The sequence below is a fragment of the Elgaria multicarinata genome, chromosome 1 (assembly GCF_023053635.1).
Source record: "Elgaria multicarinata webbii isolate HBS135686 ecotype San Diego chromosome 1, rElgMul1.1.pri, whole genome shotgun sequence".
In the NCBI taxonomy this organism is placed as follows: Eukaryota; Metazoa; Chordata; class Lepidosauria; order Squamata; family Anguidae; genus Elgaria; species Elgaria multicarinata.
The window spans coordinates 38,004,598-38,029,146 of NC_086171.1; the positions used below are offsets into that span (position 1 = coordinate 38,004,598).

Sequence of the window (24,549 nt, forward strand, 5' to 3'; positions counted from 1 at the left end):
GTTGAGAAAATCAAATATGTGTCCTCCTACTGTACATGTGTTAGGTGGATACGCTATTGCGAAAGCCCCATGGTTGTCATGGCAGGCCATGAAGTCCTGAGCTGCCCCAGATCCGGTGGCCTCTGTATGGATGTTGAGATCCTCCAGAACCCTCATCCAAGAGGTCCTCTTTCTTTTAACAGTATATTGCTGCAATTTTCAGCCATGGCCTCTACGATGTATAGTTTGATGGCAATAATGTCTTTAAAACAGGGTTAGACAAATTCCTGGAGGAGAAGGCTGTCAATGGCTACTACTCCTAATGGCTGTATGTTACCTCCAGTATCAGAAGCAGTATGCTGATGAACATCCGTTCTTGGAGAACATGGGCAGGAGGGTCCTGCTTGTGGATTCTCCATTGACTGTTGGTGGACCACTGTGTAAACTGAATGCTAGACCAGGTAGACCCTTGGTCTGATCCAGCATGGTTCTTCTTATGTTCTTCGTTAAAGTTTTGTTTATATTTTTAAGCCACCTAGTGATGGTTTTCCCTGAGAAGGCAAGGTATCCAGAGATGTATAGAGAATACTACTACTTATAATAATATAATATCATCTGCATATATCACAAAGAGTCCTGCGGCCACTAACAAATTTATTGCAGTATCATGGACTACAGTCCGTTTTGTCAGATGCATGAATTGTTGGCCTCAGTTGATAGCAGGTAAACTTATATGCATGAGTTCAGAAATGAATCGCTTAAACCTTGAAGCCAAACATCCATGCATTAGCAAAGGGTGTCTGTCACATTTTTAATTTGGCCCAAATGAAGACAAGACAGAAACAGAACTAGTGTCTGTATCACAGAAATTTATGCCACTTTGCTAGTCAGTTAAAAAAGGTATTTTTTTAAAAAGCTTATAAATGCTATACCCTAAAATTTAGGCTTGCTTTTCTCAGAAGTCCGCAGCTTGAGAAACAAAATTAATGCTCTTGCGGGACATCACTATGCGGCAGGGTCTTGCTATTTACTGTTTTACTCTGTACAGCACCATGTACATTGATGGTGCTATATAAATAAATAATAATAATAATAATGTTTACATTGCAGATACGAAAGCAACAAAAAGAGCATGCAGAACTCATTGAAGAATATCGGATTAAACAGCAGCAGTGTGGCATGGGGGCCCATGCGATGATGCCAAGCATGCCGTCTCAGCCTCCAATGGCCCCAGGCGGGTCACCACCAGCAATGGGGCAGCAGACTTTCCCGATGGCATCACAGCCGCTTCAGCACCAGCAGCATACAGTGGTTGCACCTGGGCAGCCCAACCCAGCCAGGATGCCCAGCTTACCTGGATGGCAACCTCCCAGTGCTGCTCCAGGACACATCCCCCACAATGCACCCAGGATGCCGCCTCCAATGCCACCGCTGCCAGTTAACCCTGTGACTCCCACCTCTGTGTCGGTTCCCAGCTCCAGCGTTCAGTCAGGGCCCCCGCCACGCGTGGAGTTTGACGACAACAACCCATTTAGTGAAAGTTTCCAAGAGCGTGAGCGGAAGGAGCGTTTGCGAGAGCAGCAGGAGAGGCAGCGCATTCAGCTCATGCAGGAGGTGGATCGGCAGAGAGCGTTGCAGCAGAGGATGGAAATGGAGCAACATGGGACAATGGGCTCCGAATTAAATGCCAGGACGCCCTTGTCTCAAATACCGTACTTCAGCTCTGACATACCTTGTGATTTTATGCGGCCTCCGCGCCCTCTTCAGCAATCTCCACAGCAGCAGCAGCAGCAGCATATGGGACCCATGTTGCAGCAAGGACCTTTGAACTCTCCACCTGCTGGCAACTTTCCACAGTGTAGTGAGCGACAGCCAGTGGGAGCTTCCCCTTTCGGACCCGATCCGGCCCCGGTTCCAGACGGAAACTCCACTTTTCATCCTGTTAAGCAATCACACGGGAGTATCCCTGGGGGCAGCTTTACACAATACCCGGTGAGACCTCAATTTGCCACAGGCCTGCCTGTGGTTTCTCCGGTAACAGGCAGCGGTCCTGCTTGTGGTCAGGACACCAACATGCTCCCTGGAACAAACTTCCCTGGAACAAGTCAGTCCCTCATTCAGTTGTATTCTGATATAATCCCAGAAGAGAAGGGCAAAAAGAAAAGAACAAGGAAAAAGAAAAAAGAGGATGATGCTGAGTCAATAAATACCCCATCCACACCTCATTCGGATATAACTGCCCCTCCAACTCCCATTGTTTCAGATGCTGTCTCCACCCCAGCGGTGAGCACGCCTGGTGAACTTGCGCGCCATCCAGGGGAAACAGAGGGTGAGGAGCTGCCGGGCTCATCAACTCCAAATGCTGCAGAGAGCCAGTCTTCCTTAGAAGTGAAAGGTCAGCTCTCCAATAGTGATTTGCCACAAAACAAATTGCCCGAGCAATCAAGCGTAAAGCCGGAGACAGACAAGGTCAAGACAGATGCTCCTGTGAGCATTCAGGAAATTAGACTGGAAAAGACAGAAGCTGATCAGTGCCCTAGTCAAGCTGAGCCTAAGATGGAGAGTCAACGTGACATTAAAGTGGAAGAGGATAAAGCTACGACACAGCCTGCCCCTTCTTCGCAGAGTCCGCCACAATCTGCCAGCATCCCAGCAGCAAAAGGGGAATCAGGGAATGAACTCCTCAAGCACTTGCTTAAGAACAAAAAATCTGCCTCTCTTCTCAATCAGAAATCAGATCGCAGCAGCTTCCGCTCAGAAGAGAATGCTGAGGAGAGCAAATTCGTGGAAAAACAGGATCTGGTTGAAGGTGGCATGGTAAGCACTTCTTAATAATAATATCCAGGCTTTCAGAATATTGGAAGTTATACAGCATTATGAATTCATTGTACTGAAGAATTATGAAGAGACAAGTTGCTCCAGGGTTTACCATCTAAAGCAAGAAGCATGATGGTGACAGTGAAACCCTTCACCATGTCCCATAGTCTTTGAGCACATGGTTCTGGCATCCTATCGTTTGTTGCTGGGCAACAGTTATTTCCTTCTTACCAACACAGATAGATTTCTTTTACCACACTTTCAAACTCTGCTGCGCTGTGTGTGTGTGAGACTGCTAAAATTAATTTTTTCTCCCTTTTATTTTCAGAGCTGTTAATAGAGAATCATTAAGACTACAATCCTATGCACAGCTACCTGGGAGTAAGTCTCATTAAATCAGTGAGCCTAACTACCAAGAAGACATGGATAGGATTGTGTAATAAGGTTGCTTTTCAGTTAATAGGGGCATAAGAATTGTCATACTGCTGTCGGCTTAGGCTCCATCTAGTCAGTATTCTGTTTCCATCTGCATCCAGCTCTCTGGAAGTACATAACACAGGCATACAAGTGATAGGCATCATATGTTGCTTGCGCCAGGCATGTGGTGTACAAAGAGGTGCTTCCTCTGAACATGGAGATTTCATTTAGTTATCCTGGCTAATGCCCATTAACTGTAAGCCAGGTACATTTTTGAAATTGCTAATATACATTTTCTATCATTTTTGTTTATTTTGTTTTAGTCCTTGGGCCAGTTCAGACATCATGATAAACAATGGTTTATCGTGACACAAATGAGCCACAGCGAGCTTCAGGCTCATGGGCTCCCAGCCCCTCCTCTGGCATGACCATAAGGAGAAGAATGGAAGCTTTTGCTTCTATTTTTTTATTCACTGGAGTTTAGTGTTATGTCCAAACCCTAAACACTGGTTAGGGTTTGGACAATGGCTTGTTTAAAACAAGCCAGTATGATTTGAAGTTGGCTTGTTTCATGCAAACCATAGTTAAGGTTAGCCACAGATTGTTCACTTTGGAGGAAAAGCTAAAGTTAATCAAAAATGGAAATAAAGGCTTCCAAACATCACCATCTGTCCTCAATGGAAGAGAGAGCACACAAGCCCAAGTTCCATTGTGCCTCTTTCCCGTCATTTTAAACCAGGGGCGGGCAACTTGTGACCCTCCCGATATTTTGGCCTATAACTCTCGCCAGATGGTGAGGGATCATGGTGAGGGATCATGGGAGTCGTAGACCAAATCATCTGCATGGCCACAAGTTGCTCACCCCGTTTTGAAAACTTAGTTTATTATGACATCAGAACATATTCTTTATATGAATGCAGTAGTGCAAGTTTTCTGAGTGTGAATAATCTTGTCTCTGTTTAGCAAATGTCTTGGTCAATATATCCAGTATAGATGTGTGGAAAAGCTGACAAAATACTGGGTGCGGGGTGGGGAGAATTGCACAGAAATTGCAGTACTTCTATGTGGGTGTGAGGTTAGTTAGTTCGAATCTTCAGTTTCTCTTCACCCCGTGTGAGTCATTAACCCCATTGGTAGTTGTACCGCCAATGTTTTTATTTCTGTTTAGCTTCCTTTTTAAGCAAGAGAGGAGAAACGTTCCTGTGCCTCAGAAAACCGTGACTTTAATGGCTTTTCTGACATCTGCATGGCAAGCTGCGCTTCATGAAATTCTCTCTTCTTTGTAAATGTTATAATTGTGGTAGCTCTGCTTTTGCCCTTTGTATCTGTTCATCTTAGAAAGCAAAGGAGAAAGACGGGCCATGTGTATTAAATATCATTAATTCGGTGGTATGTTGCTTTTGGAATTATTGATGGGCCCTACGTTCGGTACATAAGAAGGCAGTTGGCTTAGTGAACAGAAGTTGCACCTGAATGAGTACTGTAATGAAGAAATCATGCTTCTTGATTATGATAAATCTAAAAAGTTCTGACCTTTAAAATTTAACTGATATAAGGAGAAATGAATGGCAATAATACTTCATGTATTGTCATAAGTCCCAAAACATTTCCCCAATATTTTCATGTGTGTGTGTTTTCTTTCTCTTTCTCTCTCTCTCTCTCTCTCTCTCTCTCTCTCTCTCTCGTGTGTGTATATATGTTTATACACACAAGGGCTGAATTTAGTTAATTTCTAAGATAAATCTAACACTTTTGGTGCTCCTTAATGTCTATGGAGCATCCAAAGGGTCAAATGTTGTTTGGAAACAAGCTATGGAGGAAGTTTCTGATTTAAGAGAGGAAGAATCAAGGTTGATGTATGCAGCAGCTTGGAACAGAGAAAGGAAACTCTGGTTGTCACTTGCTAGCTATATATAATGACCATTGCACAATAAAAAAGTTGATAATGCAATAAAAAGTTAATAAAGTTACAGTAGCATTCCTTGACAAGGATGTAAGTAGTCTTCTGCAATGTGCTGTACATAGGACTACCTTTGTGCCTGGAAACTTCAACTAGTTCAAAATATGACCAGGTTGGTCACCAGTACACCTAGGAGTAATCATATTACACTAACTTTAAAATCACTTCACTGGCTGCCAACTAGTTTCCAGGCAAAGTATAAAGGGTTGGTTATTACCTTTAAAGCCCTACACAGTTTGGGTCCCCCGTACAATGCACCCTGCACAATCAGGTCCTCTGGGTAGAATTTACTCCACCCAGCCAAAACTAGGCTGACAACCATTACCCAGAGGACCTTCTCTTCTGCCACTCCCAGACTGTGAAATGGCCTGTCGGGAGAGATTTGCCAACTTCACAGTCTTTCCGAATTTAAGAAAGCCATAAAAACTGATCTCTTCCCACAGGCCTACCCAGTTGAATTTTAAGATATCTGTTATTTTAATAATGTGTTAGTTTTATATGTTTTAATCAGTTTTATGTATTTTATAGTATTTTTGTATTCAGTGTTGTTCCCCACCTCGATCCAGAGGGAGAGGTGGGAATGAATAAATAAATAAATTTATTATTATTTTATATAAATATAAAACAAAATGTTAAAACTAAATAATATTGTAAACTAAGTTAAAGCGAACTGATATATCTTTATCTTCTTTTCTCCACAAGCAGTCTTTAGGGAATCCATTGCAAGGTACATTTGGATGTGGTAACAGCCAGATTCAGAAAGCAGATTTAGGACATGAAATGAAAAAACAACGAAACAAACGAACTCAGAGGGCAGGTGAGAAGGCGACACCTCGGACTAAGAGGAGAAAAAAAGAGGAAGAAGAAAAGCAGGCTATTTACCCTAATGCAGAAACATTTATGCAGTTAAAACAGGTGAGGAAACGTAGCTCATTGTAGAAAAAATTGAAAAAATGAGTTGACTGAAAGACTTCAGCTATATTTTTAGTTCTCTTACTATATTCAAATCAAATTCAAGTTGATTTGAAGTGATTTGCTGTATTGAACAACATGGTCACATCCAGCATGACTACATTCTTCTCTTTTTAGCATGTGTGCTCATTCAGAATAGCTATAAGCCTAGTAATTGATGCATGTTAATGTTTAGGTAGATTTGATACTTGCCTGCAATCCACACCTTACATTTATTGTGACATATGATGGTGCTGACATATTCAGTTTGTTGCTCCCTGCAGTGTAACATCCATGTTTTAGGCTTTGATTAAAGTTAGTGGCTACTTGTATATTTTAATGTAATGTTTGCTATATTGCAGAATGATGAGTAGAAGCCCCCAAAGCATAAAAGATTCTGAGGGGATGTGAGGGCACACATCTTTATTGTCTCTAAATAAGTGAGTCAGCACAGTCTTGCCCTCTTACGTGTCCCTTCTAAAGGGCCAGTTTTACTGTGGGCTGGTTTGTACGTCATAATAAGCCTGCCTGAGAACACGTCACCATGGGTTGGTTATTGGTTTGCTAACCCACGGTGGTGCCGACAAATGATCAGCCTCTCTGAGGCTTGTCATGGCTTGTTTCCAACTTGCTCCTCCCACCCTCTCCCTCCACGTATCCCAGGAGCCTTTGTGGCACAACTCCTCTAGACTCCTGCTGTGATGAGATTATCTCCCCAGCCCCTGTCTCGCTTTGCAAAGTGCCAGTGTTGACATACGTATGCCGTCTCTTCAGATGCTTACCTTACTTTTAAGGCTGAGGGTTTATGTATTTTTTTTATTCAACACTTGTAAAAAAATGCCTCCTTCGCTGCTCCTTGCAGCACACTCCTCTTTTTATGCACAGATGCGCATGTATGCATGATTGACCTAGCTCTGGGTAAGTGTACGTGCCCCCAATGTGGGACCATGACAGTTTGGGAGTGGGGGATTTAACCTTTCCCCACTCCTGTTTTCATGCTGAAATATACCCCCCCCCGCGCCCCCCGGGCTTGGAATGGTTTTTTTTTTTTCAAAGTCTTTTTAAAAAAATTATTTACAGTGTTACAGAAAAAAATATATGAGTACAAACAATCCCCTAACACTTAATATCAAACCAACAATTATATGGGAATGTATAATATACAAAGAAAAGGAAATAGTAAGAAAAGGTTGATTGATATAATTACTAGGGGAAGGAAGTTTAATCAAATTAGAAAGAAGTATTAAAAAGAAAAAGAAGGAAAAGGAAAATTAAAAAGAGAAAAAATAAGAATATACATGTGCTGTAATCCTTCATTTGTTGTTACAATGTCCATATATTCAAAGCTGAAGCAGGCATACATTGTTGTACATCCGGTCATGATGCGTATTGAACGAATCCGCCCATATGGCATCGAACTGGCTCGGAATGGTAAATAATAATAATAATTGAAACTTCCTCTTTTTTAAAAACCATTTTGGTAGGAAAACAGGAAGAGGGAGCTTAAATCCCCCTCTGAAATGCCATGGCCCCAAATTGGGGTGGGGGCGAGGCATATGCTTTTCTAGAGGTAAGTAATACACATAGCTGTGCTAACTCAGCTCACCAGTGGATAAAGCTGGTTGCTGTCAAATGAAACACCGAGTTGGAGGAAGATGAGTGGAGGGCATTGAGAGGAGCAGCCAGGTTTCGCTGCTCTTGCTAAACACCTGTGTAGCTCTTTCAAAGTTCAGACATCTCAACAAGCCACCCTGAAAAATGCAACAGCAAGCCATGGGTTCTCAGTGTGCTTCTTCGTGAAAAATAAGCCACTCTGCAGAAACATCACATGGTTCAAACATCACGACAAGCCACCGTGGATGATAACCCATGGTGGGTTGTCATCTCCAAAGGAACAGAGCTTAGTGATTGAGCACCAACCCCTTCTTCCTCCTCACCCCAGGGGGACTTGTGGTAAATATCAGAAACCAGGCTGTTCAGATTAGCCGATCCCAGATTCATCTAGCTGAGCAGAGTTAGCTTTAGCAGTTGTTGGAGATGTCAAGGAAAAAAGGCAGCCCGGCGCATGGGAAGCGAGACAAAGAGGTACAGGCATGGCCAACCAGAGGCAACTTAGTGAGGGTAGGCATAGCGCTGTGTGATTAAAGACAAAGAAGCCTGCTGGAAAGAAGGAGGGTGGTGAACAAAGACCTGAAGAAAGCATTGAGGTGACATGGGAGAGCTAGAACCATGACGTCTTCTAAATCACCATGAAAGCAAACTTTTAATTAAGCGTAATTCCATTTGAATAAGCTGTAAATAATTTGTGTGCCCTGTTAATATACTATTTATCAATAAGATAGAGGGTAATGCAATAATTGCAACGCTCCACATTTTGACAGCCCTGTCACTGACTGTGCTCATTGCTTTTGTCTGCAAATTAAAACAGAGGCCGCTTTCCTGAAGGGAAGAGGGCATGGAACATTTGAAGGGCTTCGAGTAAAGTACTTGCTGGACTACTTTAATGCTACTGTATGATAAGTGGGTAAAAACTGGGCTTCTGCTGGTAATAGTCGTCTTAGTGTAATTGAGTGGAAATGTGCAGTTTGTTTGTGGTGCATTTTACAAGTGTGATAATCCTACCTGCTCATCTTTTCCTACAGCAACTCTCTTTGCTGCCTCTAATGGAGCCAATAATTGGAGTGAGTTTTGCCCACTTTCTTCCTTATGGCAGTGGTCATCTGAGTAGTGGAAGTCGCCTTATGGGAAGCTTTGGTGGCGCTACGCTTGATGGGGTATCAGATTACTATTCTCAGCTAATCTACAAGGTGTATTTTTTTTCTACATAGATTCTCCAGAAGTTCTATAAGAAACAAGAGCAGTAGGATTAACCCCTAGTTATACCTTGGCAATTTATTAGACCATTCTGTATCTTAAAAAATATGATTTGTTTTTCTTGCACTGTCATTTTCAGCTTTATGGGGGTTCTTCTTCATATTAAACATTATTAGTCATATTATATATGTAAAAAATCTGTTAACTATCTTTTCAAACTGATGGAATAGTGAAAGTTGTAATCATAGTCTTTAGATTAAACACACACACGAACACCTGAATTCCCGGTGCAGTGCAAATGCAGAATAATTTCAAGCAGTAAAGTACTGCTTAATTAAAAGACTATGACCGTCTTTTCCCTCCATGCACCTGCCTCTGTGTTGAGGCTGTTGTTACCGGAGGCCCTTCTTTGAGTCCCCCCACCTTCTGGAATTAGGCAGGTGGTGATGAAGAGGGCCTTTTTGGCTGTGCTATTCCAAGTGTGGAACAATGTCCCCAAGGAGACTCACCTGCTGCCTACACTTATGTCCTTCCAGCACCAGGCAAAGACCTTTTTATACTCCCAGGCCTTTTTAAACATCCACTGAAATTGATGTTATTTTTGCTCTTCTGCTGCTTTGATTTTGCTATGACTGGCTGATATATTGTATTCTATATGCGGGATGCCCTGAGAGTATTTACTGAAGAGCAGGAGATGCATTCCCTAAATAAATAAATGTATGTTCGTTGGGAAATTGGCATTTGACTGCACATTCCTGGTTGATAACAAAATTGTAACAGTAGGTCAAGTGTTTACAGTTCTGAATAAAGGGACTATAGACATTGCAACAAATGAGATGAAATTCCCAATTCCTTCCTCTGCTAACTCTAATGTAATTCTCCTGAATTTCTTCATGGCTTCCACAAAAAGAACTCTCCTTGGCAATTAATTTTCTTTCTTTCATTTATTATATTTATATTCCATCCTTCAAGAGTGTAGCATATGTGGTTAAACACCCTTGATTTATCCTCACAGCAGCCCTGGGAGTTAGGTTAGGCTGAGAGATGGTGGCAGGCCCTGGGCCACCCTGTCAGCCTCAGAAGCAAGCAGGGCAGGATCTACACTACTTCTTTAAAGCGCTTTATAACAGTTTTGACAACTGTTGGGGCCCAGGACACACTCCATATACAGCTGTCAAAACTGTTATAAAGTGCTTTAAAGCAGTAGTGTAGATCCAGCCCAGATTTGAACCATGCTGTTCCTAGTCCTATTCTGACTCTGCTGGCTCTCCGTTTTGCCAAAGTGAGGGATGATGGGTCATGTCAGACATTTAAAATGATCTGCTGCTAAATTCTGTTGCCTTAAATGCTGCCCACCTCTACCCGTCCTTTTGCCTCCAAGGTAGGCACCTGGGTGGCAAGATGGCAGCATCTGGGTCAGGGTGTTGGATTTGATCCAAGATCTACTTGATATCTAAAGTGTTTTTAATTACATTGTATAAAGTCATTGTTGCCCAGAGTTGCACATTCATTTCATCCCACCCCACCTTCACTTTTTTGTTCTGTGGCCTCTGGTTAAACCAGTTTGGCAAGTTTCTGTAGCATTTTAAGCAGTACCTGGAGGAGGCAAAATTAGCACTCACAAGTGGGATCAGCACTGGTGCACTAGATTGAGCTGGTAATGAATGGCACCCTCTGTTCTAGTGCCTAGATTAGTTTTTAAAGTAAAAACAACAACAGTTGTATGCACGTGTCCTTGCTGGCACAAGGATTCATTAAGCCCCATCTGCTTCCCCATGGCTGGGCCCTGCCATTTCAGGAATACTATCTGAAAGTCTGCTTTTGAACAGCGTGCGTACGCACACACACACTCACCTCTCTAGCAGGGTTTTTATTCTTATTAAGTTTCCTTTAAGAATGAGAAATTGCTTGAGAGCCAATCCTTGGAATAAAACCCAAAGTCATGTCTTTTCCCCCTTTGTATGCAGTGGCTCAGGCATAATTCCAAACCAAGCCCGCAAATTATGGTTTGGATTCACTCTGCAAATGGTGTAAATCATAATTTGCAAGTTCACCTAGAACAGCAAACTATGGTTTGTCAAAAATCCAGCAAGTAATGAAATATTCTGAGTATGTGGGGCAGGGAGGAGGAGGGGGAATGTGAACCCAAGGCTCCTTCCAGACTCATTCTCATAGCACCAAACCAGCCAGTGGAAGCATGGCAACATTAAAATAACACTATGGGCATTCTAATGGGCATTCTAGTTCTTATGTTTGTTACATTGCCAGTCGCTAAATATGCTTCTTAGCCAGAAAAAAACTTGCTTAAAACTAACATGAATTCCTTTCTTCTCACACAGCAGAATAACCTCAGTAACCCTCCCACCCCACCCGCCTCCCTCCCACCTACGCCTCCACCTGTGACTTGTCCAAAAATGGTAAATGGATTTGCAACCACTGAAGAACTTGCTACAAAGGCTGGAATTCTGGGGGGACATGATGGTAAGTTGTCATTTACATATGCCAGAGCATTTTGCCCTGGCATCTTTCGTAAGTGATGGCACTTCTCAAAAAATTGTAAGCCACATTACAACAGAATGCTTTGAAGTGTGTTTTTTTTAATTTTTCCTACAAAATGTGGAGAATATGCATAGGGAGACATTTTTCTCCCTCTCTCAAAATACTAGACCCCGGGGTCATCCCATGAAGCTGATTGGTGGAAGATTCAGGACAAATAAAAGGAAGGGCTTCTTCACACAGAGCATAGTTAAATTATGGAACTCACTACCACAAGATGTAGTGATGGCCACCAATTTGGATGGCTTTAAAAGGGGGTGGGAAAATTCTTGGAGGAGAAAATTATTAATGGGTACTAGCCCTGATGGCTAAGTGCTACTTCCAGTATCTGAGGTAGTAAACCTGTGTGCATCAGCTGCTGGGGAACATGGGTGGGAGGGTGCTGTTGAACCATGTCCTGATTTGTGGTTCCCTGGCCGATGGCTGGTTGGCCACTGTGTGAACAGAGTGCTGGACTAGATGGACCCTCGGTCTGATCCAGCATGGCTCTTCTTATGTTCTTATGTATGGGAAAATGTCAAAGAATATATTTACATAAAGTTCATGTGACAGACTCAATGAAGAGAGCTGTGGTGTTGATCGTGGAACTGTGTTTAGGGTTTTTTTGCAACATATGTCTCCAAATGTGTTGAGTCATTTTTTGAGTTTGCTCTTGCTGCCTTTCAGTTACCAAAGCTCTAGGACCGAAACCGTTCCAGCTGCCTTTCAGACCACAGGACGATCTGTTAGCCAGAGCCATGGCTCAGGGTCCTAAAAGTGTGGACGTTCCTGCTTCCCTTCCAACTCCGCCTCATAACAATCACGAAGAGCTAAGGTAAGTGTTTTTGCTAAACGTTGTGTTAGCTGCAGAATATCCCAGGGGCTCCCTGGTGTCGCTAAATCCTAAGAAGACTTCTAGCACTCCAAATTGTTGTTTTTGTTTTTGCTATTGTTCTGAAAAGACCTGAGAAATTTGAAATAGATTGAAGTTTCCTCCAAATTGCCGTCACCTTCTTGAGTCATTCCCTTGATCTTCATGTTACCCAACTACATGTAAACAGCCTTTTCAGCACTTCAAGTTTTATTTTCCTTCCCAGGGTTCAGGATCCTTGTGATGATAGAGACACTCCAGACAGCTTTGTTCCTTCTTCCTCTCCTGAGAGTGTAATGGGTATGGAAATAAGCCGGTACCCTGATCTATCAGCTGTAAAGGAAGAGATGCCAGAGCCTGTCCCATCTCCTATCATTCCAATCCTACCTACCAGTTCTGGGAAAGGTAATGCCAAAATACATTCTAAATGGTCGTACTATTTTCTCTACCTGCGTTCTTATGCAGCTCAGTTGCATTAAATTTTTCATTTCTTTTCTCTCTTTAAATTAAGGTTCAGAAGCAAAAAGGAACTATATCAAAACAGAACCTTGTTCTGGCTTCTTTGGCTCTCAGCTTGGACCTTCCCAAAATGGCCCCAAATCTGGCCTGGTATCCATTGCAATTACGTTACACCCCACAGCAGCGGAGGTAAGGAGATCAAGTTCCAGGAAGTCATATGTAAGGTGTTACTATTAGTGCTGTGCCGAAAATTTCTCCTATGAAAATTTTGACCATTCTCATTCAATGATAGAAAAGAAATTGCTTTCTAAAAGACATTCAAAGGAGAAGAATTTTCGGGGAAATTTTCATGGGTTTGGTTCAAGGTTCTTATATGTACTTGACTTATGAGATGGTTGAACAGTGTCCTGTCTTTCATTGTACAGTCATCTCTCTGTCAGCCTGTAGCCTCTTTGGCTTCCTGTATTTCCTTCCCAGGGAAGGCATCATGAATTCATACCTCCCATAGGGACTTTTCAGATCAGGATGTACAGGCAGCCTGGGAGATGTGTAATAGAAAGAAAATATGGCCACCCCATAGTGATTAGTTAAGGTCAAAAACATCACCAACACACATTCAAAATAAATTATAAACTTCCCTGAGAATGAGGCAGAAAAATGGAAGGCCCTTTCATGGGGAAAGAAAACTTTCAAGAAATGCCTGAGATTTTTCTTTTCTTACCCTCTAGAAATAAAAGGTCACTTTTCAGAATTTTCTCCACATTTTCTTCACCATTTCCTCTTTTTGCGGTGGCTGCATTCCCCCCCCCCCCAACGCCCTCGAGTGATGCTAGGTATATATGGGGCATTGTGGGGAATGCAAAATGGGGGCCAGGCTGCCAACACAGTGGGTGCTGTTGCTACTTACAGTGGCAGTGCAAAAAGAAACCCCCAAAACCCTTAGGAAACAAAAAGGAAAAAGGAGAAAGCTGTTCCTAGCTGTGAGAAATTGTTGGAGAATTTCTCCTCCCCACGGGAGAAATTCAGTGAAATCATCCGTCTGTCGTCGTCCCCCCCCCCCAATTTCTCTACCCACAAATAGGATGGAGAATTTTTTGAGGGGCCACTTGCACACAGCTCTAGTTACAATGTTGTGTGCAGTCTCCAGCATCCAGTGGATGTAATGGTTATTACTTTTATTTATTTGTGCTGCACTGCAGTACAGCAGTTCTTGTAAACTATGGTAATTGGTTTCAGCGTTGTTTTGTTAAATTGTAATACTGCACTGAAATAATGCCCACAAGCATTTCTGAAGCGGGGTGGTGGTGTTGCATTGCTGGGGGTCGTGGATCCTTGCTTGCCTTTTTCCCGCGGGGTTTGCAGCTTCTACTTTCCTTGTTCAGCAACTTTGATACCATTTAAAAAACAACAGGGGCTTCTTGCTGAGGGGATCCCAGCCAATCAGGATCATGTAGGCAGTGCATTGATGTTAGATTATCAAACAGTCCACTAAGATTGGCTGTGTGGCGAAGCCATGGAGCCCAGGAAGCAGTCTTCAGTCTGAATAAGCATCCTGGTGTTGCCATGGAGATCATCTGAGTGAGTGCTGCGTTTCTCCTGTTTTACAATCATCATGTCCCCAAACTCACCAGAACTAGGTGGGTGCATTCTTGGAGGTTTGTGTTTGCAATCTTTACCCCTCCATTTCAGCTCTAATTTCTATTTAGTTATTTAATTAAGAACAGAGATTTCTTTTTCTCTTTCCACCCTAGAATATTGGTAGTGTGGTGGCTGCATTTTCCAACCTCTTGCATGTCAGAATTCCAAACAGTTATGAAGTTAGCAATGCGTCAGAAGTTCCATCCTCCATGGGCATGCTGAACTCTCACAGAGGAAATGCAACCTTTGAGTACAGACAGCATTTATTACTTCATGGTCCTCAGCCGGGCAATGGAGGCCCTCCTGGACTAACAGGGCCTTATGGACTCAAGCCACATCATGCGCCGTTTCCTCCAAGTGGTAATGGTGAGTCGGCATATGTCCTGTTTACGTTTCATTCATGATGATGTGTTGTATAACTAGTCTTGAAAATTAGATTTTGAGGTGAGAAAACAAACACATTTCTGCTTCATTTGCTTGTTTTCTTGTCAATAATATAAAGTGCATTCTGGTCACAGTGATTAAGCAAAGGCCACACTTGAAAAATATATTGCAGAAGGGTTATACCATTTCCAGTGGGGAAAACGCTTAATCATTCTGTCATATTCAGTCCCAAACTACTAATATGTGACTGAAGGCACTAGAAAAAATATGGTAGTGAGAAGAGGAAGTGCAAAGTAAGTTGTAATACAGAAATGAATATGGAAATTCTTGTAAGTATTAAAGTTATATTTAATTTTTGTAAACTGCCCAGAGATGTTCAGCTATGGTAACGGTGTGAAAATATAATAAATGGAATGAAATTATACATCTTCACAAGGTTGTTTTCTTGTCATGTTAAGTTTTGGCAGGCTATAAGGTGCACAGCCCAAATGTCGCAGATGTTTCAGTGTTGAGGCCACAATGGTGTTCTCATTGTAAAGTGGTGGTTCTGGGCAGTGGAGTACGGAAATCTTTCAAAGATCTACCTTTCAAGAAACAGGTACTACTGTAAAAGTGAAAACCGTGTTTGTTTGTTTGTTTAAAAAAAAATCCACTTACAGGGTTAGGTCCCAAAAGGGAGCTGGGTAAATTCCTGTACGTTTTATGCCTTGCATTGTATATAGCTATTATTGGTGTTCTGTTTTATTGTTCTTGGAGGAAATCTGTAGAGATTTCTCTTTCACTAACAGGTAGTCTCTGGCAGAACAATAACTTGAGAAGCCATTTTTCCCTTCTTGGTCTCATATAATTTCACCCATTGCGTTGGCTGTAGATATGTGAGGATTGCTAGGCGATCTCTATTCCGCATACAAATGCCAGAAAGTTTCAAAGTACACATTTCAGAAGCTTGGCATGCCTCCAAACTATTATCAATTGCTTGATATTATTTTTCACTACCAGGTAGGTAATTCTGTAGAATCAAAATCGTATCTAAAGGAACGCCAGTGTAATTGACCGTGTATCCACAAGACAACATGACAGCATTAAGTTGTGAAAATTAAGTTCTTTTAGAACTGTCAATAGTGAAAGGGAGCATTTGTTCCTTAAATCAGCATTTCTTTTGTTTTATTTGTTACAGTTGTGTGTGCAATTTGAATAATTTTATATGTCGTAAAACAATTTTTAAAATTATTTTACATTTACGTTGTTAGCAAAATCTTATGTTCTAAAAAAATGTTGTTGCTAACTAGATTCTTCAGTGCGTTTCCTAATTGACTCTAAATAAGGTTTGGCCTCCAAGGTTGTACCTTACCATAAGATAGGTTTCCTAAGATCATTTTTTTACATCAATTATCACTAGTGAAATGACATTTTCTGAAGTATATTTTTATGCTTTTTGGCTTTTTATTTCCAGGATTCGAGAGAGAAGTCTGAGAGAATGGAGAGAGACTTTGTCTTCTGTAGCAACAATTGCTTTGTTCTTTATTCAGCATCCATGCAAGCAAAAAACTCAGAGAACAAGGTAAACAAGATTTTCAGTTCTGCTGATTTAATAAAATACACAATAAATATTATTTAAAATATTCACTAAAGGGGCACAAGAGTGTCCTTTCAGTTAAGCTTAGTCACAAAGGCAAAAGAAAAAAAAAGATTCCGTCATTATAAGCCTCAAAGATCTGTTGATTTTAAAAATGATCCCAGGTGAGCTGTCAACTTGAAACTTGGCATCTGTGATCTCTACATAATGAGTTCTACAATTGTGCAGAATTTCAAACTTATTCCCCCCCCCCCCAAAAAAAAAACTTTTCACAGGCGCAGCAGGTTAGGGTGTGCTGAAAACTGACACATTTTGCTTTTTTATTCAATCTGTGGCGCCGCATATCATATGTTTATGTTAAATGTTGGTATACTTCATTGAGGCTTGTATTTCATTGGTTTGGTGAAGTTCTGGGCGGTGGTTCAAAGGGTGTTAAGGTTTTCCTGCTCCATGTGTTAGCTTTCTGGGCTCCGTGTGTTGACTTTCTGAAGACAGAAAGACAGTGTGAAGGCCCCAGTCTTTGCTGTTCTTTTCGGTGTGGTAGAAAAAGGATGTGCAAGGACCACATCTCACGAAAGGGCTATTTTTACATTGTGTACACTGATTAAGATGGTTGTAAGCATTCTCTTCATGTGTACGTTCCACACACCAAGAGAAGGAGCAGAAATGGATCTGCTAGCTCCGTTCTCCTCCCTTGCTGTTCTTGTTGTCCTTGTTACACGTGGAGGGTGCCTGTCTGCAAAGGAGAGCCGCCTCTGTCTGTGGAAACTCTTCCTAACATTTTAGAATCCTGATGCTTGATGTAAGTCCAACATACCTAGTGCAGTTCACCTGCCAGCGTTTTGACAGTAGGGAACGGGTACCAGCAAACTGACAGATGAGACAAAAGTGAGGTAATTTTGAGGACTGAGGGAGCTATTCTGCCCGACAGAAAAATCACTGATGAAGAACGGGGGGGAGGGGGAGGGGCAGGGAGGAAAAGAAGGCTATGTTGGAATCCTGTGCTGGCCTAATGACAAGTAGGTATTTCTGAGCATATAAGGACAGATCTTTTCATTCGAACACATCTACTCAGTTAATGTCTTGTTTATGTTTTGTTTCTTAGTTTGTATTTTTCTTTTCCCCCCAGAGCACTATAATGGTACTTTTCCTTTTTAAAACCCAGTGAAATTCAATGATCAAAAACCCAGCCAATTTAAGACCACAAAACCAGGAAATTGGAAGCTCACAGGTGTGCCCCGTAATCAGTAATGATGTTGTGCAATGTCACAATTTGTGCTTGCCTACAAGCAACAAGTAGGAATGGTTTAACTCACAGGGGGTTTCCTCTAGCAGTACAGTAAGACCACATTGCCCTGGTCCTGTGTTGCTTCAGAAGACAACACAGGACCTGTGGTCATCTCTGCTGGCCCCAGGCACTTAATCCTCCTCATTTGGATTTGCGCTTGAATGACCAAGGAAACTTATGGGCACATGGAGAATTTTTAAGCAAGCAAAATTTGTGACGTTGCACAACATCATGGCTGATTATGGGGCACGTCAGATAAGGTATCAGCCTTAGGTTCCAATTTCCTGGCTTTGTCAAGTTTGGACTAACATGAGATAGCCTTAGCTTCTGGTCTTTTAAACTGGCAGGTCTTTTGATGATCGAATTTCCTTGGTTTTTGAAAAGCAAATGTCTCCCCAACTTTGACTTGGCATGCATAATATCTCACAGGTCCGAGCACTCAGGTTGTCGCCTGATAGGTCCCAGAGCCCTGTGGTTCAATAGTCACGTGTACATCCCAATGGGCTCCTGCCTTCGTCCCTTTGCCCAAGGCGCATTGTGGTTTGAAAGGGGGCTGGCGATATGGTTGAAAAAATGATTTCCCAGCTTTTGTGTGATGGCAGGAGACAGGACAGGACATGACTAATCCTTTTTCCCTATAACATCTCATAATAGGGTTTGCTATGCACCAAACCTAGCTAATCTGCTAGCAAATTACCATAGCTATCTACATGCAAAATATGGGGCAGATCAGACAAGGGGGAGCTTGGCTATGCCCCCAAAACTGACTTTTTGCCCTATGGAAAAAACAAGCACAATGGTATTCCCAACCATAACTATGGATGTCTCGACTAGGCCACCCACAATAGGACAACTTAGAAATATTTTAATACATAAAATTGCCTCTTTCCCCCTAAACTAAGATCATGTCTGCATTTTAATAAACGAATAAATAAAGATAAATGTGTTCTAATCTGCATATAATTCCAGGAAAAGCAAATCAGTTTGGTTTGCTTAAAATGCAGACCAAGCAAAATTCTTGAGCACCCATAGTTCCAATACAGAGCAACATCTCCCCAGGGCTTTTCCTGTGCTGGCATCATTTTGAAGTAAAAATGGGCACATGCAGAAGAGATCGCAGTGCAGTGTAGGTGTGGTTCAGTGACACAGGTCTGCTTGGTATGTCCTGTTATATGCTTAGAACAGTTGGTGCAGTCTGGCTGTTATTCTGAGTGGTGTCCCTGGTTAGTGCTTCATTTTCAGTTTATGTCCCGGAATATCAATAGCTCACTAACTTTGCTGCAGCATCTACTGAGGCATTCTAAGTAACTTTCTGCTTAAATTGGCAAGATGGAGTGCCTGTCCATGAATAAATTTGCTTGTAAGTGGACTGATGCATCATTTGAAACATAAAACTGCTGTGCTTATCCACAACTAAATCAGTCTCAAGATTATACATTTCTAGTGCTAAGCATTTACAGATGATGTTAGAATGTAAGCCTATGTGGCAGAGTGTTGCTGTTTTATTCTTTTAGTATGTACAGCACCATGTTGATGATGATGATGATAGGGTTACTGGCCTATCATATGGACTGGGAGGACATTGATGCTGGACAACAACCTGACTTCCAGCCCTTCTCCCCCAGTGCTTGAGTAAGCAATTCTTAGACTTCACATCCTTGGCTAGATAGGACAGTCGGATTTTCTCTGCAACTCAAATAAGGGCAATACTGACACGAAGAGCTGGTTCATACAGTACATTGGACAAGAGTAGGCGTATAGTGGGCATAGGTGGCAAGTGCACACAGGGGTCCACACCCAGCCCTGTGTATGTAATTTGCACTTTGTGAACGTGCTCTGGTATACGTTGTTGGAATGCCCTTTGGACCCATCTGTCTGTAATGGTTATGTCAAAATGTTCCACAATACAGATTTCATGCACAGTTTTCAAAATTAGAGATCCTGTTGTTTCCCGTTCTTTGGCGGGGGTGGGGGGGAACCATTTGCAATTTCATTTCTTAAAAATGGCTTTAAGAAGTCTGAACTCATAATTCTAAAACTATCCAGGCTTATTGGAATAAATTAATTACTGTCAAATTAAGCAAATGTCTTTATTGCTTAAAGTAAAAATAATACTGTCTGAACATGTTTTTATTAAATTCATATTTAACTGCTTTCCGCTTATTTCTCAGGAATCAATTTCTTCCTTAGCACAGTTTCCAATGAAGGAGGCACCCCCAAAAGTGTTCCATCAGTATAACAACAACATCTCTGCATTAGACGTGCATTGCCTCCCTCAGCTACAGGAAAAGATTTCTCCGCCTACTTCGCCCCTTATCATCTTCCCTCCTGCTTTTGAAGCAGCCAGAGTGGAGCCAAAACCAGATGAGCTTAAGGTAACAGTAAAACTAAAGCCACGTCTGAGAACAATACCCAATGGTTTTGATGACTGTCGACCAGTAAGTAAGAAATGGAAAGGAATGAAGTGGAAAAAATGGAACATACAGATTGTGATTCCTAAAGGAACATTTAAACCACCGTGTGATGAGGAAATAGATGAGTTCCTCAAGAAATTGGGCACAACTATTAAACCTGATCTAGTACCTAAGGACTACCGAAAGTGTTGCTTCTGTCACGAAGAGGGCGATGGGCTAACAGATGGACCAGCGAGACTTCTTAACCTTGACTTAGACCTTTGGGTCCATTTGAATTGTGCTCTTTGGTCTACTGAGGTCTATGAGACACAAGCTGGTGCCTTAATAAATGTGGAACTAGCTCTGCGAAGGGGGTTGCAAATGAAATGCATGTTCTGCCACAAGATGGGCGCTACCAGCGGTTGTCACAGGTTAAGGTGCACCAATATATATCACTTTACCTGCGCCATTAAAGCACAATGCATGTTTTTTAAAGACAAGACTATGCTTTGCCCAATGCACAAACCAAAGGGTGCTCATGAGCAAGAACTCAGCTATTTTGCAGTCTTCAGGCGTGTCTATGTCCAGCGTGACGAAGTCCGACAGATTGCTAGCATAGTACAACGGGGGGACCGTGAGCACACCTTCCGAGTGGGAAGCCTAATCTTTCACACTATTGGCCAACTGCTGCCACACCAGATGCAGGCCTTCCATTCTTCAAAGGTGCTCTATCCTGTGGGTTATGAAGCCAGCCGGTTGTATTGGAGTACACGGTATGCCAACCGCAGATGTCGCTACTTGTGTTCCATTGAAGAGAAGGATGGCCTTCCCCTGTTTGTGATCAGGATTACTGAGCACGGCCATGAAGATCTGGTTCTTACTGACTCAACCCCAAAAGGTAACATAGAATCCTGGGAATGTCAATAGAGGATTCTCTTCACTATATGCCTAAGTTCCAGATGTACATTTGTTTACATCCTCGTGGCATTTCCTGCACATTATTTCAGGGTTCTCATCTTGTTTTATGCTGCGTTGGGCTGAAAAAATATTAAAAGATTTGAATATAACCTAACTCACACTGATGCAGCTGTTACTTGAATTGCTGTATCACAGATCTCTTATTAGTACAAGAAATTATCTAATAATTGGAGGCACGATTGAAGACTATACCAGGTGTAATATGTATGGTCATTTCATACAAGATAAATACCTTCTGCTTAGCAAATTGTGCGTACACATATCACTGTCACTTGTGGTGATTTCATATTTTTTTTGGCATGTGTACACACTGTGAACATACAAGGTACACATGGTTTTGTATGCAAAAGTAATATCAGTGTAAAGAATTCATCTTAGGAGAGGTGTAATCTTAAATATGCATTTTTCCCCATGGCAGATATCCTAGTAGCAATCCTAGTGCTGCATCCAAAGTTAATATAACCTTAAATGGTGTTATAACAGTTAAGTGGAGTGTGGTGCCTTGTGTTCCTCCTGCATTTCTTTTGTTCACTTTATCGTGTGTGTTTTTCCTACATAGGTGTTTGGGATAAAATCCTGGAGCCTGTTGCTTCTGTAAGGAAGAGTTCTGAAATGCTCCAGCTCTTCACTGCCTATCTGAAGGGCGAAGACCTTTTTGGGTTGACTGTCTCTGCAGTGGCTAGGATAGCTGAATCGGTGTGTAGTCATGCAACCGCACCAGGCTGGCTCAAAGCCTGTTCTTGTTTAGTATTAATCAAGAGTTTGTTACACGTAGTCTTTTTTTAAAAAATGGTGAATGTAACATGTAGCCAGGCTTTACCTAATGAGAATTTGTAATAGACTTTGGAGGAGGAGATTGATCTGGGATTGCTGTACCTGGAGCAGGAGAGTTTAGTGGAATATCTCAAACAGCACTTTTGGCCAAGATTACACGTTCCCTTTCTGAGGGAGGTTGTAGAAATAGGATACCATGGTTTGATGTGGTGTGTTGCCATTGCTTTCCTCCCTGCCTCCCCAAATGGCTACAAGAATGTGGGAGGTAGACCATAATGGCAATATGGCTGTGGTGGGGTGGGAAATATGTACCAGCATACTGTCTGAATAGGCAGGTGCACCCAAAAGAGAGTGATGGGTGAATCTTGCAGGCTGGGATGGAAAAGCCAGGTTTGAGCTTGTACAACCTATCTGGAGATCTGTGTTCTTAAAGAAATCCAGCAAGGAACAGGAGGCCATTTTGCAAAGTGCTTGGTTGCATGCTTTGTCTCCTTTTCATTTGCCTGTGGAGAATATCAGCTATGTTCTGAATGCCGTTGCTGAATCAGATTGCCATTTCTCTGGCTGTTCTTCAGCTGCATTGACATCCGACTCCTTGGTGTGTTTACAGCTTCCTGGGGTTGAGGCCTGTGAGCATTACACCTTCCGGTATGGTCGAAACCCACTCATGGAACTCCCTCTTGCAATCAACCCCACAGGCTGTGCCCGCTCTGAGCCGAAAATGAGCAGCCATGTCAAGAGGTTTGTGTTAAGGTATTTTCTTTTAAATTCACATAGTACAGCCCAGGGTTTATAGGCTACGTAGGGTACTTGTGCTTCTGTGTGCTGCTTACAAACCCTGTTGTCGTTGGCTGTGTATGTGCATGTCTGAGCCAGGGGAGCTGCTTTGTTGTCTACGCTAGCTGGCTTTGAGTGTTTGTTTGTCTGTCTGTTTCTGACTCAATGTCATAAAATTCAGAGAGATCTTCAGTTCTCCTTCTATGCTTCTTTTGTTATATGACCCATTACTACAGGCCTCATACCTTGAATAGCACCAGCACTTCAAAGTCATTTCAGAGCACAGTTACAGGAGAACTGAATGCACCTTACAGTAAACAGTTTGTCCATTCAAAGTCCTCTCAATACCGAAAAATGAAGACCGAATGGAAATCCAACGTCTATTTGGCACGGTCGCGTATTCAGGTCAGTTATTACACCTCTGTTTGGGAAAACATTTAGTCCTCAGATTTTTGCTGTTGTCTTTTCCAGTGAAGTGTGAAAACAATATGAATTGCATCCAAAATGGTACTTGTGGAATAAATGCCATTAGGTCAGGCTAGTGCTACTTTTCCTTGCCAATATAGCCTGTAGGGAATTAAGCCCAGTTGAACAAAGTCAGTCCTATTTCTGAGTAAACATGCGTAGGATTGTACTTCACGTTTGTTAAAAAGCATTTGTTTTGTCATTTAAGTTTTTGCTACCCTAATACTAATCCATGCATATCAGCACAGTGGGCCAATTTGTGCACTCTGGTACTTGGGATATTCCTAAATCATCTATCATTGTTTCTGTAGGGTCTGGGCTTATATGCTGCTAGAGATATTGAAAAGCACACCATGGTCATTGAATATATTGGAACCATTATCCGCAATGAGGTAGCCAACAGGAAAGAGAAGCTTTACGAATCTCAGGTATTGCATAAGGCAACATGTCCTGTTTTACCCACTCATGTGACATAGCAAAAAATGTGTAGCCTCTTTTGTAGAGAAAATAAAGTAATAACGGACGTGAATGCTGGCGTGTGAGTTGTGCGCACCTGAATCTTGTTGAGTGATTAGAAACTGGATGTGGGGCACTCAGAACTGTGTCATGCCTTTGAGTTTCAGGATCATCTGATGTTTTGGGGGAATTCTGAAGAATTGGTTCAAAATAGTAGCAAATATGAATTGGGATTTAGGCCTCTCTCTCTCTCTCTCTCTCTCTCTCTCTCTCTCTCTCTCCTGGGTCCCCTTTTGAAATGTCAACACAACCTTTTTGTGCAATAGAGGCTACATATATAAGAAACATCCACAGCAACATTGTTCTCCCAGCTATCCTGTGAATGCATTTAGAGGGACTGAGAAGATTAATAGTCTGTGGATGCGATGTTAAAGCCTGCCTCCGAAAGGCCCCATGGCTTTGCCTTTTCTATTTAGTTCATTTAGTCTCAAAAAATGAGCAATTGTTTAGTTTTCCATGTTGCGTATAGTCCACAAGTCTCCACTTCCTTAGAAAATGAACGGATTGTGCCTGGTTACTAATCCAAAAAATACTTAGAAGTATTGTGCATCACTCCTTTGTTTAAATGATTGACTCTTCTTGAACAGATTTGACAGCATTTTTCTCTCCCCTTCCCTCCCCACAGAATCGCGGAGTGTACATGTTTCGCATTGACAATGATCATGTCATTGATGCCACGCTGACAGGAGGTCCTGCAAGGTGGGTGGCTCTACAAGGAACGGTGATCTCCCGTATTCCCTTTACTGGCTTTTCCCTGAGGCTCCACTTGAAGCTTTCTTCCATACTACCCTTAATTCTCTAAGTTGGTCCATTCAACCTTTATTGAATTATAAAGCTACCTTATTAACTCACTGCAGCCTTAATTTGTGCTCTCATACCAGATGTGTAGCGGTAAGAAATGCAGCACTTCACTGAACTTCATTTCCCCCTCCGCAGGTGGTCAGGAGTTGTGTGTGG

General features: G+C 42.1%; 1 protein-coding gene across 9 annotated transcripts in view; it reads left to right on the plus strand.

The window, feature by feature from the left end:
* KMT2C (lysine methyltransferase 2C) overlaps positions 1-24,549 on the plus strand; it is a 208,126-nt gene that overhangs the window by 180,406 nt on the left and 3,171 nt on the right. For 6 of the 9 annotated variants that reach the window (XM_063126186.1, XM_063126224.1, XM_063126241.1 and 3 more), the window contains 16 exons: positions 1,090-2,796; positions 5,876-6,088; positions 8,767-8,931; positions 11,278-11,419; positions 12,161-12,308; positions 12,571-12,749; positions 12,856-12,992; positions 14,555-14,807; positions 15,284-15,423; positions 16,279-16,386; positions 19,861-20,980; positions 21,620-21,756; positions 22,445-22,587; positions 22,848-23,016; positions 23,388-23,504; positions 24,218-24,291. In XM_063126186.1, coding sequence (XP_062982256.1) covers positions 1,090-2,796; positions 5,876-6,088; positions 8,767-8,931; positions 11,278-11,419; positions 12,161-12,308; positions 12,571-12,749; positions 12,856-12,992; positions 14,555-14,807; positions 15,284-15,423; positions 16,279-16,386; positions 19,861-20,980; positions 21,620-21,756; positions 22,445-22,587; positions 22,848-23,016; positions 23,388-23,504; positions 24,218-24,291 — 4,952 coding nt within the window. The remainder of the gene's footprint in view (positions 1-1,089; positions 2,797-5,875; positions 6,089-8,766; positions 8,932-11,277; positions 11,420-12,160; positions 12,309-12,570; positions 12,750-12,855; positions 12,993-14,554; positions 14,808-15,283; positions 15,424-16,278; positions 16,387-19,860; positions 20,981-21,619; positions 21,757-22,444; positions 22,588-22,847; positions 23,017-23,387; positions 23,505-24,217; positions 24,292-24,549) is intronic. The other 3 variants (XM_063126216.1, XM_063126206.1, XM_063126196.1) reach the window with 3 other exon arrangements.